Here is a 19413-nt window from a genome sequence, read left to right on the forward strand (position 1 = left end):
TGTGTCATAATAAAAGATTGTTCCACTAATGACAGTGAATTACATTTTTACTCTAAGGATCATCACTTACTGCATAGTCCCTAGCAGTAACCATATAGCCAGCTACCTACTTGATCCTTGCCTTTGAGGAATTCATCTTAAAAGCCATCTGTGGAGCTCTTAGAATTCATCTGAAATCCTCATCTTCCTGCCCACAGGTGTAAACTGTTCATTTAGTTTGTGTCTTTGTTTTCCAAATTATCCATAGAGAAATAGGCAGCTTAACACGACTCAAGCCTGCTTATTCCTGTGGAAGAATAATGCAACTGTTCTTAGGTTCGGTCTTGAATTATGAATTTGAAAGGCTGAAGTGAGCCAGGTTGGGATTCTAACTACAACTGTAACATTTTTGCTCTGTGCTCAGAAATTTTAAAGGGAAGAAAATAATTTCTGAGTGGATCAGGAATTATGTTAATGTTAGCAAATAAGTTTTTTCATTTAATTCTTTCATCATCCTAATGAAATAGACAATATCATGACTCAAATATCATGATTCTGGCATTCAAGGCCACTTTGAAATCACACATTCTGAATTTTAAAAAGAAAATTTACAGGGCTGGGGATTTAGCTCAGTGGTTTTGCCGCCTGCTGCGCAAGCGCAAGGACCCGAGTTTGATGCACGGTACCACCCCCCAAAAAAGAAAGAAAATTTACAAATGAAATTTGAACATAGACCTAAACTGGAAAGTACTGAAATCAGTGGAAAGTTCATACTACATAGTTGTTGTTAAGCATTAATTGCAAGACCAGACTACCTGGGTGATTAAAATTACTTACTGATGACCTTGAGTCAGTACTTAAATTCTTTGTATCTCAGTTCTTTAACTGTAATTATTATTCCCCCCTGCTAGGATTGTTATGAGGGTTAAATTAGCTAATATGCATCATGGACTAAGAATACTACCTGGCACATACCACAGAAAAACTAAAGTGATATGACTTGTGTGTCATTTTGTATGTGAAAATTTGTTTTTGGTTGCTTTGCTTTTGCACTAGGGATTAGAGATAATTTTAAATCACATTTTATTCCATTTCAATAGTTAGCAACTTGGAAAGGACCCTGACTCAGTTAACGTATTTTATAATTATTGTTGATTGAAAAAATGTATTTTAAATAGTATATTTAATGGAACTATCTGAAATGCTCTTAGTTTTCATTTTTATATTTTGATTTTATTTTAAACATTGTCACTTGGGTATATTTAGGAGAGAGCAGCTTATGGCCAAGGAAAAAAGGAGTGTCCTTAAAATCAGATGTTGCACTGTCAAAATCAAAGTGGAGAAAAAAACCTGATAAGGTTTTCGAAAATCAAGAGATCCAAGTTATTGGTGGCAAAGATGTTTGTTTCTTTCTCTTCAGAGCTTTGGGGAAAATTCTATATTGTAAAAGTAAGAGAATCTTTACATATTTTTCTATATTTGTCGGATATTAGTCTTATAATAGAAATAAAATTTTACACTTTTAAAATGCCATATACAGAGTCCACCAAAAGCATGTGTGTGTATACACTTCAGCAGTTCGCCATACTAATAAATGTCTGGAAGCTACTGGCCACCATTTTGAGCTCCTCTTGTAATTGTAGAGACCAAAGGTAACTTGTGTTAATCTCATGTCTCAGGAAGTTTAGTATCAAAATATTTATACAAGTTTTTCTTTTCCTGATGTATACATTTTTCTGGTGGTCTCTGTATTGTTACGAAAAGGGCTAGGTCTAGGTTATGTACTATTAGGCAGGGCCTAAGACAGCAGGAAAATGTATTTGGCTATTTTAGAGAATTTTGTGACTATGAGCAAGATTAAATGTAACAACAAACTACTGTAGGCCATATCCTTTCCTGTAAATTATTAAAATTATAGTGCACTGGGCCGGGAATTTAGCTCAGTGGTTCTGCTGCCTGCCTTGCAAGCGCGAGGTCCCAAGCTTGATCCCCAGTACAAAAAAAAAAAAAAATTATAGTGCACTGAAGGTAAGACATCCATCTATCTAGACCTTCAGCAGCAAGAGGTGATAGCCTGAACCTCTATTAACACTGGGCTCTAGCCCTGAGTCCCTATGTAAATTGCCAGGTCCTTATGGGGTTTTTTGCTTCTCTTTAGTTTTTCTATACTCTTTGCCAGTTGCTGCCCCACAACCAGAGATGTTCATTGCCCTCTCTGTCTTCTCCGATGCCAGCTCTTCCTTGGATCCTTTCATCCTGGTGCCCATTCTTAACCTCCCAAATTATCCCTTCTGTCAATAAAATCCCAAACCTCTTGTTCTTTACATAGCGTGTCCCAGTTGATAGTCTTATGATCCTGAATGAAGAATTGGGAATTCCTGAATGGAAAACTTAATGTCATAAAGAAAAATGAAACAGCTGTCTTTTAGTGGCAATGGTGACCTCCCGTTCCCAGATCTTCCACCCAGCCTCAGGGGCCTTTCTCACTTGATTCTCTTCCTCACCCTCTTTCTTCTCCTCAGTGTGCAGTTATAAGCCCTTCCATTAGGGAGTGGGGGCTTCTGCTCTCCCAGGTGAGGGACATCTTCCTTTGTAGGAAATCAGACAGTAAAGATTTCTGTGTTAAGATGAATCAGAGAAAGAAAGCAGTGCAATCTAGGAGGATGAATGGGATGTGCTTTCAGAAATGGAATGTTGTAGGTCTAAAAAACCCATAATCCAAGCTTCAGAATTTTCACTTAGTTCTAATAGTGATAAAACAGGTAAGCAAGCACCTAGTAATTTTGTTCTATTGTTTTTAATTCTTAATGGTTTAATATTTTGGCATTATGCATCTGAAGTGTTGAAAATGTTCAAATGAAAAGTGCTGTATAATTACAAAAATGACATTATCTTTAATAATTCTAGAAATTTTTTATAGGAGCACCTTTAACAGAATTAGACTCTCCTCGGTTGCCTTCCCATTTATCAGAGTATGAACGGGATACATTACTTGTTCAGCCTGAGGTAAGGTCTTTATGACTGTTTACCAGGCATACTCATATATATTGTGCACGTATACCTGACCACAGCATTTGGATCAAAATTATTTATATATTTATGCTTTTTTTTATAGGAAGTCGTAGAAATGTCACACATGCCAGGAGAGTTTATTTAATTTATATCTTCACCAAAACTACATAGATTTCTTCGTGGAAGTAGATGATCTTGTAAGAGCCAGTGAATTTCTCAGTTTTGCAGACATCCTCAGTGGTGACTGGAATGTAAGACCCTTTGACTTAAATATTTCCTCAGAATTAAGAAAAGAAAGTTTTCTCTCTAATTCTTGGACATTATTTTGTGACTCTGCTTAGTTACTCTGCTAAAACTTCCAAGTCAGCATTTGTAGTGAAGTTTCAGTAGGTTACTTGAGTTTCCTTGTGATATTATAGTACTTTTTCTAGTTATTTTTTAAGTTTTAAAATTAATATATACTTCAAAAAATTTAAAACTTAAAAATTAGGTAGAAGGGCAAGAACTGTGTATCTTGATGTACTTTCTGCTGGTTTAAAAGATTTTTTAAAAATTTGTGTAGACTGGAGGTATAGTTTAGCAGTGAAGTACATGCTTAGCATGCACAAGACTCTGAGTCTACTCCCCAGCACCAATGTTTTTGAGACCCAGTCTCACTTTGTGTTGCTCAGGATTACTCCTGAGCTTCCACACAGTGAAGACTGCAGGCATGTGGCATCCCAGCTGCTGTCTGTCATTTTCCTCAGCACCTTAACACTACTGTGATCACTAACTATATGTGGCTATTTAAATTTAAATTAATTTAAAAATTCAATTCCTCAGTCATATTAGTCACATATTTGCCGGACCTGAGAGCTGTATTTAGCTAGTAACTGCTGTATTGAACAACCCAGCTATAAAAACATTTCCATCATTGTAGGAAGTTCTGTTAGACGGTTTTAATATGTTAATATATCTGTGTTACAAATAAAAGTATTGAAACATTAATATTTAAAATTAGGAAAGTTACAAAAAAGCTATCATAGAGTGTCATTGCTTAGTAGTTTCATTTACCTATTTTTTTTTTGGTACCGGGGATTGAACTCGGGTCCTTGCGCTTGCCCAGCAGGCCATTTACCTATTTTTTTTTTGGTACCAGGAATCAAACTCAGCCTTGTGCTTGCCAGGCAGGCACTGTGCTGCTGAGCTACATCCCCAGCCCTACCTAATTTTTTTTCTGTAATTACTTAGTTTTTTTTGGAACCAGGGATCAAACTCGGGACCTTGTGCTTGTGAGGCAGGTGCTAGAACCACTGAGCTAAGTCCTTAGCCAGGTAATTACTTTTTAGAAAACTTTTTGCCAGGTAAGGTGGACATACCATTAATCCCAGCTGCGTGGGAGACTAAAGCAGGAAAATTGCACTTCAAGGCCAACCTGGGCAACTTAGCAAGACCCTGTTTAAAAATATATTGCCACAGGGTATCACGGAACACCCCGCAGGATCCCCTGCTTCTGGAGGAGCGTCTGGGGTCGTGGGTGCCTGCACTCAGGTCAGGGGGTTTGGCGCCAGGGTGGTGGTGTCCCAGCCCCAGCCTCAGTCAGCCTCCACGTGGAGGACCTTCCGCTTGGGAGGGAGGTGGCAGAACCACTGAGCTAAATCCCCGGCCAAAGAATTTGTTGAGCAAATGAAGCATGGCTGTGAGTTCCACAAGGTTTACATAATTAACGTTTGCTCCCTCATTGGTAAGGATCCTGACAGGCCCAAACTCTACGGCATAGAAACAGTGTCCTGGGTATGTGGGTGACTGGAATTATTGCCGATACCGCCTGTTACTTCAAACACTTTCTTCCTCTTCATGCTTCCCTGGCTTTTCAAACCCTCTCAGCTGTTCTGGTTCCACACTATGTGGGACATTATGGGTTTCTGAGCTGGTCCCTAAGAGGGCTGCACACAGGAGATGTGTTGCTTTAGCCACTGGGAGGAGCTGTGCTCTAGTGAAAACTCTGAGGCTGGGGCTGGGGGAGGGGAAGTGAATGGAGGCTGGCTCCATGGGGGGGATTCCAGTCTCCTATCAGTTGGGACCTTGGTTATGGACAAAGCTACCAATGTCAAGTTCAAACTGATTCCCTTTTGTTGTGCACCACGTGGCTCATGTTATCTCAGCAGCCTATATTCAGTATTCTAGATGTGATTTAAAAGTATGTTTAAAGTTTTTAAAATTTTGTTATAGTAAAAGGTATATTGCCAGTAATCCCCTTTAGAGTATTTCCCCTTACTTCAAACACAGGTATCCCATCGTTCTTGCCACTTTCTGAAGCAGTTCTGGAAGTTCCCTTTCTTCAGTGTGTTTCATTGCATAGTCCATTGCATAGCCTCGATGTTCTGAATTGATCTAAAACATTTACCTTTCATGGTCACTTCGATATTGCAGAAGAGTCAGAATTTACATAGGGTCAGATTCAGTGAATAAGGGACGTGTGGGGGGGGCACACCATAATACTTTTGACAGAAATTGCAGAAAGCATTCTGAATAGATTCAGGGCATGGAGGGAGCCATGAAAAGACACTCACAAAAGACTTCCAGAACTGCCTCAGGAAGTGGCGAGAATGTTAGGATCAGTGTATTCAAAGGGAAGGAGGAACAGTTTGAGGGAGATTACTGGCACTGTCTTTTACTGTAATGATTGTTTCTTTTTCATTTAATCATTCACTACTTATTTTGATCACACATTGTTTGTGGTGCCTAAAGATACCAAAAGAAATCCATTAAGTTCTCCAGGCAATTCAAGTCTGCTGTAGAACTTGATTGGAAGGAGGTGCTGATAAAATCAGCTTAGTAAACTGTTCATGGAAACTGCTATGGTCTAAAAGAGAGAAGGGGAGCAATAATCCTGCTGCGGGAAGCATTAGGGTGTTAGCCCGGCCTCCGAGGCAGCCACCGGCTGAGAACTCTAGGCTGGCTCCAAGCCCTTTGGAAAAGTCACCTGTGGAATCTCGGGCACAGCGCCGTCTGCAGTGGAATCCTTCAAACGCGCCCTTTCTCAAGTTGCTAGCAGGATCAACATCCTTTGCGCTGCCGGCTTGCTGGTTCTGATGCAAACGTCCTTCCTTAGAAGCCCACACTAGGTCCGTCAAACCATCCCACGCATCAGCGAACTCGTCCAGCGTAAAGAGAAAGGACAACGGTCCCGAAGTTTCCTGCAATCGGGATTCTTACCTGACGCTTAGTCAGGCGGACTCCCTCTCTCCTTTCTGCGGACCCGTGGACTCTCTCAGACCGGGCGCAGCAGACAGCGGTAACCAGGTGCTGAGAACAAGACCACTGAGCCTTCCGCCCCGTCCCCTTTCCCCCTTGAAGCCGCCCCGCCCCGCCCCGCAGAGCTCTCCCTGCTATCACCTACAGAGACCCGAATGTGAGACCGACAAGTCCCGCCGCTCCTGCGGAGGAAGCAACAGAAGACGCGGGAAGAGGGTGCGGCCCCCAGCGCTGGACAGCTGGAGGGAGCTCCCCCTCCGTCAGTCAGCGGGGGACGCTGACGCCCCTGCCCTGGTCAGAGGCGCATCTGTGGTGCCAACGGGAGTTGCAGTCCCGCGTGGCTGAGGGGCCGGGCCGCGGGGCCACCGGGGAGTTACACCAGCGCGTGGCTGAGGCACAGAAGCCAGAGCTGATTTCGGGGTGGCTTATTTGACCCGCTGCCTACTGGGCTTCAGCGGAGAGAAGTAAGTAAGTAGTACAGTTCTTTTCCCCTTCCTAGCAACCAGAGCTTGAGCAGCGGGGTACAAAGTCACTGCCCAGCTGAGCGCTTGGGCGTAGGGGTTTTCTTCTCCCAGCTCGGTGACCTTGTGGTACTGGTTTGGTGGCGCCTCAGCTAGGGTGGTGCAGGGCACAGCACGGGTTCACCTGAGCTACCAGGCTGGGAGGTGGCGGAGCTCTGAGACGATGAGGTCTGTTTCTTTCTCATCTTTGAACTAGTATTGTGTGACTCCTGACGCATGTTTGTTATTCTTTTTACTATACAGTAATACCTCGGTTCAGGACCGCTTTTGCTTGCAAACGGTTCGGTTGGCAAACAAAAGCGTTGGGCAAAATTTTGCTTCCCTTAGCAAACTCCACATCACGTGGCAAACAGTACCAAAGCAGTCTTCTCCACATGAACACAAACACAGCCATATTCCCCAGAATTATAAAACAAAGTTCGTAAACCCTATATTCAACATTCTTTTCAGTAATTTTAGGATTCCCTAGTATATAAGGTGTGCAAATATTTAACTTCACTAAATAATGCCACTTTTTCTTTCAAATTTATTGCATTATACTTTATCACCAGTCATGAAATTTTTCTTGTATGCTTCTTTTTCAGTAGATTCCAGTTTGGGCTTCACTTTTACTTCTTTCCAACCACCAGTCCACATTCCCAGTAGAAAATATAACTCTTCACCCATTTTTTTTGTTTTTTTTTTTGCGGTACTGGGGATAGGACCCAGCCCTCACACACTGGGCAAGCGCCCTACTGCTGAGGTACACCCCCATGACTTATCACTGTAGTTTTTAAAGATAAAAGAATTTCATGATGATAAAAATCATTACTTTTTTACTACTCTAATATTGAACCACAGAACTTTGGTTATAACAAATAAAAATTACTTGAATGGCCAACAATAGAAACAAGCAAATTATGATAGAATACTATTTTACCCCAAAATTCAAGTTATTTAAACATTTTTACTTAAAATGTTTGGCTCTGGGGATGTAGCTCAGTGGTAGAGCACTTGCCTAGTATGTGGGAGGCTTGGGTTTGAGTCTCAGCACTTCAAAAACAAAACAACGAAAAAGTTCATGTGCAAGGGGTGACTGAAAATACAGTGAATGTTTAAATTTTAAACATTTATTACAGTAAAAGACACATTACCATTATTCTCCCTCAAAATATTCTCACTTAGAACACACTTATCCCATCATTCTTGTCACTTTCTGAAGGAGTTCTGTAACTCCTCTCTCAAGACTGTCTTTACGAGGTGTGATCAAAATTCCTGGGAGCCATGAGCCAGAAGCAGGGTTGTAAAAACATGAAGATACAGGCCTTGAACATGTTGGACCAACACGTTGAGCTTGAAGTGCTTGCAATGTGCAGGTGAACACTCACAGTGTAGTAGGAAGCAGGTTCTGTTCCTTTGGAAAGACTATCATGGCTGGACTTATGAGTTGAGGGATTCTCATACATGGTAGATGAGCTACCTGGGTGGACAAGGTCAGAGTATACAGGCTGAAAGAAATGAGAGGTGAAATTCAGAACACAGAATACTAAGTAGGACTGGAAGGAAAGGGTGGGGGGTTAAAGCAAGGACACTGAAAAGGGCTTGTGGTATGAGACAAGGAAGCAATCAGATTTTATGATGTAAGGAATTCGTGGAAGGTTAGGAAGCTGAGACAGAAAAAAACTCTTCCCAGGGATAAGAGAAGTGATATCTTGACTCCTGTTTGCATGTGCACACAAAGGAGCATAGGCACTTCTCACACAAATACATCTATGGAGAAGGACAGACTAATAACTGAGTGTTTTGTAAGATAAGTAAATGTGGATATAAAGAGGAATCCCAAATACCTTCTGTAGTTTCAACCATTAATAATGGTAAAATGTTAGAAGATGCAATTTATGGTGAACGTCACTTGTCATTTGCAAATTTAACTGTCTTAATACCCTTTCCCCTATATATGGTGTGATCAAAAAACATTGTGAATTTTAAATTTAAAATATTGACTATGTAGCAGACCCACCCTAGAGGAGCAGCACTCACGTTTAGGTGAGCAAGGAGACATGTGCCAGAAGAGCACCCCCCCCCCACACCTGAGAGCAGACCTGTGCCAGAGGCGCAGTGTCTGACCCTACATGAGGAAGCACACCTGCTCCAGAGGAGTGGCTCTCACCAGCAGGGGAGCAAGCAGACCTGTATTGGTCAAGAAGCACCCCTCCCTGGGGGAGCATGTCAGAAGGAATCAGGAGGCAAGGAACAACCAACCAATCTGATACTGGACAGCACGACACCAGAGAGAGAAGGGAACCACCAGATCTTATGACAAAGGACATTCAATCTAACAGCCCACACGAACCCCTGGCCTGTGGCCTATATCCGGCAGAGACAAGTGGGCTGAAAACTAGTATGGAGATTCCTCACAAAACTGAAACTAGAAATTCTACTTGATCCAGCTATTCCCCTTCCAAATATCTTCGCAAAAGAGTTAAAGACATTACAGTGATCCATGCAGACCCATGTATATAGCAACACAATTCATAATAGCTAAACATTGGAAGCAGCCCATATGTCCATCAACAGAAGAATAGGTAAATTAAATGTGGTTTTTAAACATGATTGAGTACTAGTCTACCATAAGGAATGATAAACTTGAGTCATTTGTAAAAAAAAATTAAAGCATCTTGAGACCATAATGTTCAGTGAAATAAATCAGACACATAAGCTTAAATATCACATGGATTTTTTTTGTATGAGAAACCCAAAGTATAAATAAAGAGCAAAATAAAGATAGATGATAGGAAGAAGGAGGGATAAATCTTTCTAAACAGGGAAGAGATCAAAAGGTGGAGAAGGGTGGGGGGTGGGAGGAGAGGGAAAGGGGATGATAAAAAGGAAGTGTAAGATGTGTTATGTACCTGTACCAATTGCTCCCCAGGTATGTAAACTTTATGCACTACCAACATGTACTAATAAAAATAAATAATAAACCAAAGGCAAATACAAACCTTGAGACCCTTTCTGGAAACAGCAGGCTGATGTGGGTGAGAGAAGAGAGATGGAAAGAAAAAAACTAACCAAAGGCTCAGGTTGTGAAGATGCTTATTTTTTCTGCTATTTTGTGGATGGAAAAGTTTTCTGGTGTCCTCTTGTGTTATTGTCTCTAATTTATTACTTCCGGAAACATATGATTTAATTTCTATTTATTATAATAGTAAAACAAAAAACAAAAAGCCAAAAGTAACAAGAACGTCAAAAGTGTCTCCATATCACCTCCAGATGTTGTCATATTCCCATTCTCCCCCCCTGTGATTCTCTTGCTTTGCTTCGTTTTGTTCCTTAGTTTGGCAAATGCAAGACTAAGGCATGAAGCACCACCCTCAACCCCATCCTCCAGGTGTTTCTTAAGCATCCGCATATTGGGGAAGACCTGGTAGCAGCCCATTCACCTAAAGCCACTGTACAGGTCCTCCAGCACTGAATCCTGGGCCAGATTCTCAGGTGGCTTCTCAGCCTCTTCCCTTTCCTCTTGGCCTTCCGTGTGCAGGCCATTTTCACTGTCAGTTAGGACATCTCTTAGGCACACAGAAGAGAGGCTGGCTTTTGAAGGGATCTTCTCAGGAAAGGTAATTTTTGCTATTCTTGTCATCTTTGCAGGGGGCTCCAAGTCATCTTCTGTATCCCCCAAGGAAGCCGTACCCCTTTTCATTGGGACAGGCTTATAGTAAACATTCAGGACTTTTTTCTTTTTAGTAGATGTTGCAGACTGTAAGGGGTTATTGGCCAAGGAGGGAGGTAAATGAGAATGTGCCATGGAGGAGAAATTCTCCTTCTCCATCAAATCTTGATTTAAAAGCCTCTTGCGGGATCCAGGACCTGGAACATATTGAGGTAGTATGTTGGTATTTGGAAAAGAAAGCTTCAAAAATAATGAGATAAGATGGCCATGAAAATGTCCTGGGGTGGGGTCATAGTTTGTGTGTGGTTTGTGTCATGTAATGTACATGCTTTGTAATCCTGTGTGGAAAATGAGTTGTGTAAGGCAACTACTATAAATTATATATGTACATACACACGTATATAGACATGTGCAGGTATGTGTGTATACATACATATACAGAGTCTGCCAAAAAAGTATACACACTTCAGGAAAAGAAAAATAGTATGTTTTTCAAGTACCCAAATATGGGGCACCATAGAGGATGTTGTAGATTGCAGGAAATCCACTACATTGTCAGCTCTTAGGGAAGAAATTGAAAACAAATATGTAGCAATCTCAATGACCAAGGTCACCCAAGCAGCAGTTCACCGCTAATGGGCTCAACTTTGAGCACCTCTTGTAATTGTAGTGGCCAAAGATAACTTGCATTAATCTCATTATATCTCAATAAATGCAGTATTTACTTATACAAATTTTTCTTTTCCTGAAGTGTGTATACATTTTGGGGGCAGAATCTGTATATGTATGTATACATACATATATTCTGGTATACCTTTGCTGACTGTCTGGTACTGGCAAAAGCAGATAGTGATGTGTGTGTGTGTGTGTCTGATACTGTGTGAGATAGCACATGTGATTTCATTGTGAATATTGGTAGATGGTGTGACAGTAGCCTTACATGTTGGAGGAAGTGTTTATGACCTCAGCACATGCAGCTCTGTGAAGGGCTGAAGGCGTGGTGAAGAAGTGACTTTTGTGTGAGAACATATGCGTATTAGAAGGGCACAAGAGTTTTCTAGTATTTTGTCTACTAGTAGCATTATGAAATTAAAACAGGTTATCCATGTGAGGTAATAGATTATCTGTGTGAGGTGATATGAAGTTATTTACAGGATTAAGGTGTAAAATGGTGGGTGAGTCTGAGAATGACTTCTGGAATGTGGGCATAAGGCTGTACCTATGTAACGCTGATACTGGGAAAATAGGGAGAGGAGATAGTTATGAGAAAGATAAAAAGGTGAAATGGTCTGTACTTAGTAGAAAGGAGTGTGACATGTGAGTGTGAGCTGAGTTTATACACTGATCTGAGGGGGAAGACTCTGATCATCCCACCTCCTGCACATCACATAGGCCACTGCCTCACCCACAGTGGCCCCAGTGTTCACATGAAAATGTGTGCTGAGCAACTCTGTCCTCCTCTAGAAGGCAGATTTCCTATCTGCCCCTCCCCAGAGGAGTCAGTGTTCATCCCTCTTCCCTGAAGACCTTTCGTGTATGTAAAGGAAGTGAATGGGGTTGGGAGGCTGCTCAGCTGCACCTCTTGTCCAAGCTCAGGTCACCTTTGCATCTGCCTTACCATCCTCGTCCATAGGAATGCACTCGCTTGAAGAAGAGCTGCACAGCGAATGTTCTGAGACTGAGCAATTCTCTCCTGCATCCAAATTTGAACTTGGGACCATCTCGTGAGTCTCAGCGGTATCCTCTGGAGAGTCGTGCAATTCTGAAGTGGAAGCAAACAGCAGCAACAAAAATATCGATACATAGCATAGTCTGGGTCTGTGTGATTTTGAAACATACATTGAGTAGATAGTTTGTTTCTGCCATCGTTAGCACCCATGGTAATTCCTCACACAAAATTAAAGAGAACTTATAAAAATGATGTATGTGGTGGGTATCACTGGGATTGGGTATCTTCTATATATTTTTAGAGATGTATACAGCATATTGGGAACTCAAATATGTTTAAAATATGATATACGTTCACTAGTGGTTAGATATTATTATTACTGTTGCGATTTTTATTGGCTCAATTTCCTGGTAATAAATTGTGCCAGTGAAGGCTGTGGAGTACAAGTTTCATGAGGAATTGTGAATGTTGACTCATTTATTTTGGTGAATGTAGAGTCATATACATGGAAGGGTTGATGTGAATATGAATAAAAGATGGACCTGCATGCAAAGATACAAATTGTTAGATGGTTCTCTCGGAACTGGGCATGGCACAGGTAAGCATTCAAATGAAGACTTTATAGACTTGATCCCAATTCATCTTTCAGAAATGTGGTTCCACATTTCTATTGGATCTTTAACCTTCTGATATAGGTGGTAGAACGTGGCAAACTGACTAGAGAAGCGGGAGGGACCTGTAAATTACAAGACTCCAGGGCAGTGCCAGATGATTCTCTGGACCCCATATGTAGAACTTCCTATGAGCTCCACAAGATATGGACATCATGAGGAAGACCAGAAACCGGGAGGAGCTTGCTATCTTTACTCTTCACAGTAGCCCACCCTGGGTTTCCCAAACCCAGGGTGTATTTTTAATTTTTGCTCTTTTTATCTTTTCTTTTTTTGGCTCAAGTTTGCTCTACAGAGCTCGTTTTTCCCTTACCCCTTCACCCTTCATTTTTCAAATAAACTTTTGGGAGATAGAAAAATGAACGTGGTGAGTTTTGGAAACAGAACCTGGGCAGTTTTGGAGAAAAATGGTCATTTATTCAGGGTCTGCTCCACCTCTGTTCCACCTCAGACCTTTGAGAATGAACTTGTCTGTCAAATGGGAGCAGAGTAATCAAGAGATTATACCTGAAATAGCTGATTCCATTCTGCTCACCCTCTGCTATTCTCCAAAGCCATCTTGTCCAGCGTCCTCTCCCAGGAATACTTAGTGCGTCTTGAACAGTGATGTCTTACTTGGGCAGGAACTGCTGCACTTCAGTCCTCTGTGTTTCTACAGGGATCCTGCCCTCAAGGTGCCTTATGCCCCTCGAACTTGGTACTGTTTCATATTGCTTGCCGCCTTCTACATATTTCATACTTTGTCTACATCTTACTTCCTAGAGATTCTTAATCTCCAACAAAAGATTTGGTAAATTTTTGTGTTTGAAGAAATTAAATATTCACGATCTTCTTGTGTCCCTGTTCCTGTTCATAATGCCCAGCAAAGTATAATCAATGAATAAATTTTTTCTCCATGTAATGGAATATAGGGAGTAATGACAGTATACACTGTAATCATATGCCACATGGATAACATTCATACATACAAGGATGAGCAAAAATGATCCAGACAAAAAGTATATATTTCGCACTTCTGTTTACACAAATTTATCTCCTGACTGGCTCCTGGATTCTAAGGTCATCTAGAAGTCAGAGTAATTATTACTATTTGCATGGTAGGGTCAAAAAGTGAAAGTATTGAATTCATGTGCATGTGAAAGATTATAAGAAAATGAGAAAAATAAGTAGCAATGCAGATGGGTTTGTGTAGGAACACGTGTGAATATTGGCTAGGATGCTAAGTGGATGTGCTGTGTTCTTGGACTGGCTATCTTTTTAATGTGTTTTAAGTAAGATCTTTTGAGGATCCTATTATTCTGGGCTTCTTCTTTCCTGACAGTCTACCATGCTTTTCCCTAGTTCCTACTGACATAGTGTTCCTATGTGACTCTGATCGTGCTCTTATCCTCCCGGGCACTCTCCTACTATTTCCTGAGCAGAGCCCAGTCCTCCAATGATCCTGGGCTTCCTGAAGTCCTCTCATGTGTTTTCCCTTTGACATCTATTGCTTCCACTGCTGATTATTTCCAGTTTCTTTCTGGCTGAGTACCCTTGTATCAACTAATGTTCAGAACTATTCAGCTCAATTCTGAGATATTCCTAGACCCTAGCTGCCCTTCTGTACTCCCCTTCCATACCTGCATCCAAGAATTTGTCTTCATAGGAGAAGTCCCCTGAGGTTGAGGAAGAACTATCCGCCACTTTGTGGCCTTGAGTATGGGCCAGTACCTTGGCTCTACCCTGCAGAACATCTTGTAAATCCAACTTTCCTGAGAAATGAAATAAAAAAGATACAGTTCTAGTTTGGTGTTTATGTGTATCTATTGTAAAACATATCATGAGTCTACTATTTACATGTTCACTGAATACACTTTACCTCCATCCTCATGGGTAAACAATACGGCTCCTATTAGTAAAATTTTAAATGTAGAGCAGTATTTATTTTGTCGGTACTTGCTACAGATCATTACATTTGCACAAAGTTTCATTGGTGCAGAAACTGCTTGCTTCCACCTTTCAAGTTGGACAGACCACTGTATTCTAGTTATTGAGCTACCTTGTAGTTAGCTTTGATCTTGTGATTGTATTTCCTACCAAAGAAAATGAAAAGTGACAAATGCCACTTCTGTGGCCATAGACGCCTCTGTCTCTCTCCATGTACTCTGCTTTTCCAGTCGACTAGGATGTTGATAGCCCTGGGTCTCTGTGAAAGATGTGTTAATGATGACAGTATTTTTCTCATCCCATGAATTAGTTCATTGAGGGCAGTTGTCCTGTTGACCTGCTCATCAACATGCTAGCAGTTGATTCTATGTGTAGTAGTTATTAGAGCTTGGAATCTTCTAGTTGAAGTCAGGTTGTAAGGTGTTTTTGAGAGGCAAATAATCAGACTTGGTATACAGTAAGTGGACAATTATGTTAGATGATAGTATTTATCATGCCTTGGTTTATTTTTTTTTGTATTTTGTGTGTGTGAGTAAGTATGGGTATGTGCTTTGCATATTTCATGGCTTACACGTGACATGTTTGAATATATACTGATGTAACTGAAAGTGAAATAAAGACAAGAACACTCTTCCGGCCCCTTTGTACAAAGGACCAACAGAAAATAAAGAAATCTGAAAATCTATTGAAGTATCTATCAGACTGTTCTCAAAAATGTGAGCCACTCTTTGGAATGTTGGGTGTGGCTCCAATCTGTCCCCTCCCACCACTGAATGAGGGTCCTCCCTCATAATAGCTATTTGTTTACTGTCAATCTCCAAGGTAACACAACTGTTAGTTTCTAATTTTTCCATAAATAGCCAAGTACTATCTCTTATTTCATAATTCATGGTTAAATGGTACACGCATGTTTGTGTGCATGTGTATTTCTTACATTTCACAAAGAAGTCCTGGAAAGAATGGCTATTATTAAGGAATGAACCAACAACAAATGTTGGTAGGGCTGTGGGGAAAAAGGAACCCTTTTCCTCTGTTAGTGAGCATGTAGACTGGCAACCACTGTGGAAATCAGTGTGGAGATTCCTCAAAAAACTAGGATTAGAAAAACAAAACAAAACAAAACTAGGATTAGAGGTCTCATTTGACCTCATTTGATACCCTTTCTGGGTATCTTTGCAAAAGAACTAAAAGCATCATACCACAGCCATATATATGCGCACCTATGTTTGTAGCGCTATAGTTTGTAACACCTAAATTTTGGAAACAACCAAAATGCCCATCAACTGATGAATGAATAAAAAGATGTGGTGTTTTTATATAATGGGATACTACTCAGCCATAAAGCAGGTTAAACTCAAAACATTTCTAGGTAAATGGATGCACCTTGAGAGCATACTCTTAAGTGAAATGGACACAAAGATATAAATATCACATTGTCTCTCTAGTGTGAGAAACTGAAAGTGTAAATAAGGACCAAAATGTATTATTGTGAAATAGGAAGAAATTGTACAAAAGAGGAACTAGTGAGGTGGAAGGAGGAAAGGAAGAAAGGGAAAAGAAAAAATATGAGAAAAAAAGATAAAATGGTAATAAAGCTTTGTAAGTAAGGAGGGGAAGAAGGGTTGAAGGCAGGGGAGGGGAATGGGAAAAAAAATCAAGATATATTATGTACAGGTACAAATTTCCTATGATGAATATGCTCATTATGTATACCTACACTGTACCAGTAAAATTAATTTTAAAGTTCTGGAGACATATCTTCATAGTCTGAAACAAAACTAGCTTTTTACTCCTGAGTAAATAATAATTTGTGACTTTATAGTCATTTTTGTACACCATTTCAACTTATTTTAAAAAATGTTTTCTTCAGTTCTATGAACCAGTTTCTTCATCAAAAGGGAAAAAGTACGGTGAAAACTTAAATTTCATTTACTTTCCCAGTGCCCTTAGGAAGAAGTCAAATGGCAGAAAACACATTTTTTAAAGAAAAAAAATAGTCTGGATGAAGGATGAGAGTGACCCAGAGTGATTGAATTGGCAGCCCCAAGCCTAAGGCACAGTGACAAGACCTGGATCATCTGAACCTTCACTTTACTCTCAGACTATGTGAGCCTTTGTGAAGGCATACATATCTCTCTCCTTCCCTGTTTCGGTCACTTCTTTTCTTCATCTTTCTCTCCTCTGCTCCTCCACCACAAACTAGAAGTCCACTCTTTTCCCTGCTTTTAGAAAGCAATTCCTGGTTCCCTATTCCTCGAGAACATGCTAATACATACCTCTTGTACCCCTTTTCACGGGTCGTTTTAAGAGTTTCTTCTTCTGGTGTTTTTTCTTCTCTTTATGTTTCATGGTTCAACTCTTTGCAGAATTGCTGATATCAAGTAAGAGTCTGAGACTGTTCTCAGAGAATTATTAGTAAAGATAAGAAATTAAATGTATATACCCCCCCCAAAAGCAAATAAGACACTATCTGTTCACCAGATCACTGTCCTTCGTAACACTCAGTATGATACCCTGGTTGGTATGATACCAGTTATCACTAAGGCCTCCGCAGGGATCTATGACCTATTGATGACATCCATGGTGTTCCAGGACCCTACCGGTATTCACAGCACTGCAGGATTGCTTAATCTATTGCCTGCGTTCATCTGTCACTGGCTTGAACTTTCATACCCAAAGTGTAATAGATGATATTGATTAAACAAAGGAAATCCTTTGATGTGTTTAGGGATACTGTACTTCTGAATCTTCCCAACCCCAAGGATATGGCAGGACCAGAGAGGATTAGGCTTAGAACCATGCTTCTGTCGTGGAAATTAGTAAATATTACATCATAGTATTACTATTGAAGTTATTTGGAAATACACGTCAGATACATATCATAATAGAGGTGCATATTTGAGAGTACCTCATAAATCCAAACAGTTCCAGCACTTACTAAATTTCTCCTGCTACTGTGTACATTCTCAGGTGTCTTCCCAATCCAACCTGTCTCCTTTGCCACTCTTCTTCATCACTTCCCTGATAGCTGGGAGAGACTCAGTTTTGACTACACCAAACCTGGTCTTCATCAGGAATTCTGTTCTTGTGGCTGACAGTCTCATTTTCCATGATTCTGTGCCAGTCCCCAGTCTGTCTTTTGGAACATCTGTGTCCTGTAGAGTTTGAACTCTGAGAAAGGTTTATTTTATGTCCCATTGTGTGTAGAACATACCGAATCTTTTAAGGTCAGACTGTTTCCTCTCTAGTAATTACCATGAGACCCAGGCAGTGGCTTATCCTCCTTCAGCCTCCTTTATCCTATCAGTTCTCTCTGTGTTTATCATTTTCCAGGGGCAGAGGTTTCTAGCTTTCAGAAGCTGCATGCAATCCTTATCTATCCTTCCCTTTCTTCAAGGAGTATCACTCTAACGTCTCCTTATACTGTCACATCTCCAGTCTGTCACCCAGATAGCCCAGGATAATCTTTCACTTTCACACATTCTTTGGTTAATATACAAAGTAGCATATCCGTATGTTTCTGCAAGTAGGAGATTGACATTTTGTGGAGTGATGGAAAGAAAGGGTGCATTTCTGGCCTAGCCTACCGAGAGAAAGTCAGAGAGAATCAGAGATTCTATACTAAAATACAGTAGTATAAGAATAGAAAGCAAAAGATGAATAAAAAAGGAAAAATGTCACAGTTACTATGAAACATATTGAATTAAACAAAGAATGAAATAAAAACTTCACTTTGAAATTAAACATTAACCAAGGGACAAAACAATTACACAAGACTATTTAATGCTATAAAACTTTGACAACACCTGGGCATTGTGGTTCATGCCTGTAACCCCAAGACTCAGGAGGCCGAGGCAGTAGGATGGTTGAGAGTTTGAGGCCAGCCTGGACAATGGTCAGTACATTGACAGCCTGAACTACAAAATGTGACCCTGTCTCAAAAAACCAAGAAGACAAAAGATAAATAAAACTTTGGCAGTTACAGTCAGTAAACAAGAATTCCAAGACAGGGATGATAAGGCAATGTAAAGAAATAAATATGAAAAATTCAGAGCTCTGAAAACTAAAGTGCTAAAATATTGACAGTAGGTTTGTCATAAATGGCTTCTATCAGTTTGAGGTAAAGATCTTTGTATACATATTTTCATCAAGGTTTTTTTTTTTTAATCACAAAGGGATGTTTGGATTTTGTCAGAGGCCTTTTCTGCACCTATTGAAGTGATTATGTGACTTTTGCCCTTCTGTTTACGTGGTATTTTACATTTGTTGATTTACATATGTTGAGTGATCTTTTTAATGATTTGTTATATTTTGTTTACAAGTATCTTTGTGAGGCTGAGGATTTAGCTCAGTGGCACTGTGCCTGCCTCCCGAGTGCAAGGTCCTGAGTTCGATCCCTGGTACCAAAAAAAAAAAAATATATAGCTATGAGTATCTTTGTGATAATTTTCAAAACTACATTCATTAATGATATTAGCCTGTAATTTTGTCTGTTTTGGTGTCATAGAAATGTTAGATTTAAGAAATGATATTGGCAATATTCTCTTCCTTTCAATCTCATGGAAGAGTTTGAATATTAGCAGTAGATCTTCCTGGAAGTCAAGATAAAATGCTGGGTTTTTGTTAATTGGGACGGATTTTATTACTGCCTCGATTTTATCACCTTTTAATTGTTTGTTCAGGATTTTTCTATCTTCTTGGTTAATTTTTTGTAATTCTTATGTGTGCATTAATTTATCCAATTCT

The 19413-nt window shown here is 40.2% G+C and overlaps 2 protein-coding genes across 2 annotated transcripts in view; one reads left to right on the forward strand and one right to left on the reverse strand.

Moving 5' to 3' along the window:
• The window catches only part of LOC101720200 (cell cycle checkpoint protein RAD17), a 29943-nt gene extending 18236 nt beyond the window's left edge, over positions 1–11707 (forward strand). Inside the window, 4 exon segments of the mRNA XM_087189519.1 lie at positions 1246–1428; positions 2900–2985; positions 3095–3127; positions 3129–11707. Coding sequence (XP_087045645.1) covers positions 1246–1428; positions 2900–2985; positions 3095–3127; positions 3129–3332 — 506 coding nt within the window. The 3' untranslated portion in view covers positions 3333–11707.
• On the reverse strand, positions 9627–19067 carry LOC147824420 (uncharacterized). The gene is made up of 4 exons (XM_087189510.1): positions 16944–19067; positions 14361–14492; positions 12020–12163; positions 9627–10598 (listed from the first exon to the last, which is right to left on the reverse strand). Exons 1-4 carry the CDS (start codon positions 17014–17016, stop codon positions 10168–10170), a joined length of 780 nt encoding a protein of 259 aa, XP_087045636.1. The 5' UTR covers positions 17017–19067; the 3' UTR covers positions 9627–10167.
• Positions 19068–19413: the final 346 nt, after the last annotated feature.

The sequence above is a fragment of the Heterocephalus glaber genome, unplaced genomic scaffold (genome assembly GCF_053883595.1).
Source record: "Heterocephalus glaber isolate CG9 unplaced genomic scaffold, H.glaber_assembly_v1.0 deba00001543, whole genome shotgun sequence".
Classification (NCBI taxonomy): Eukaryota; Metazoa; Chordata; class Mammalia; order Rodentia; family Bathyergidae; genus Heterocephalus; species Heterocephalus glaber.

Coding starts and splice junctions, on each gene's coding strand:
- LOC147824420 (XM_087189510.1), bottom strand. CDS start 17,016: ATGAAACATAAAGAGAAGAAAAAACACCAGAAGAAGAAACTCTTAAAA. Junction 14,493..16,943: donor CGTGAAAAGGGGTACAAGAG/GTATGTATTAGC, acceptor TTCATTTCTCAG/GAAAGTTGGATTTACAAGAT. Junction 12,164..14,360: donor AGACAAATTCTTGGATGCAG/GTATGGAAGGGG, acceptor CTTCCACTTCAG/AATTGCACGACTCTCCAGAG.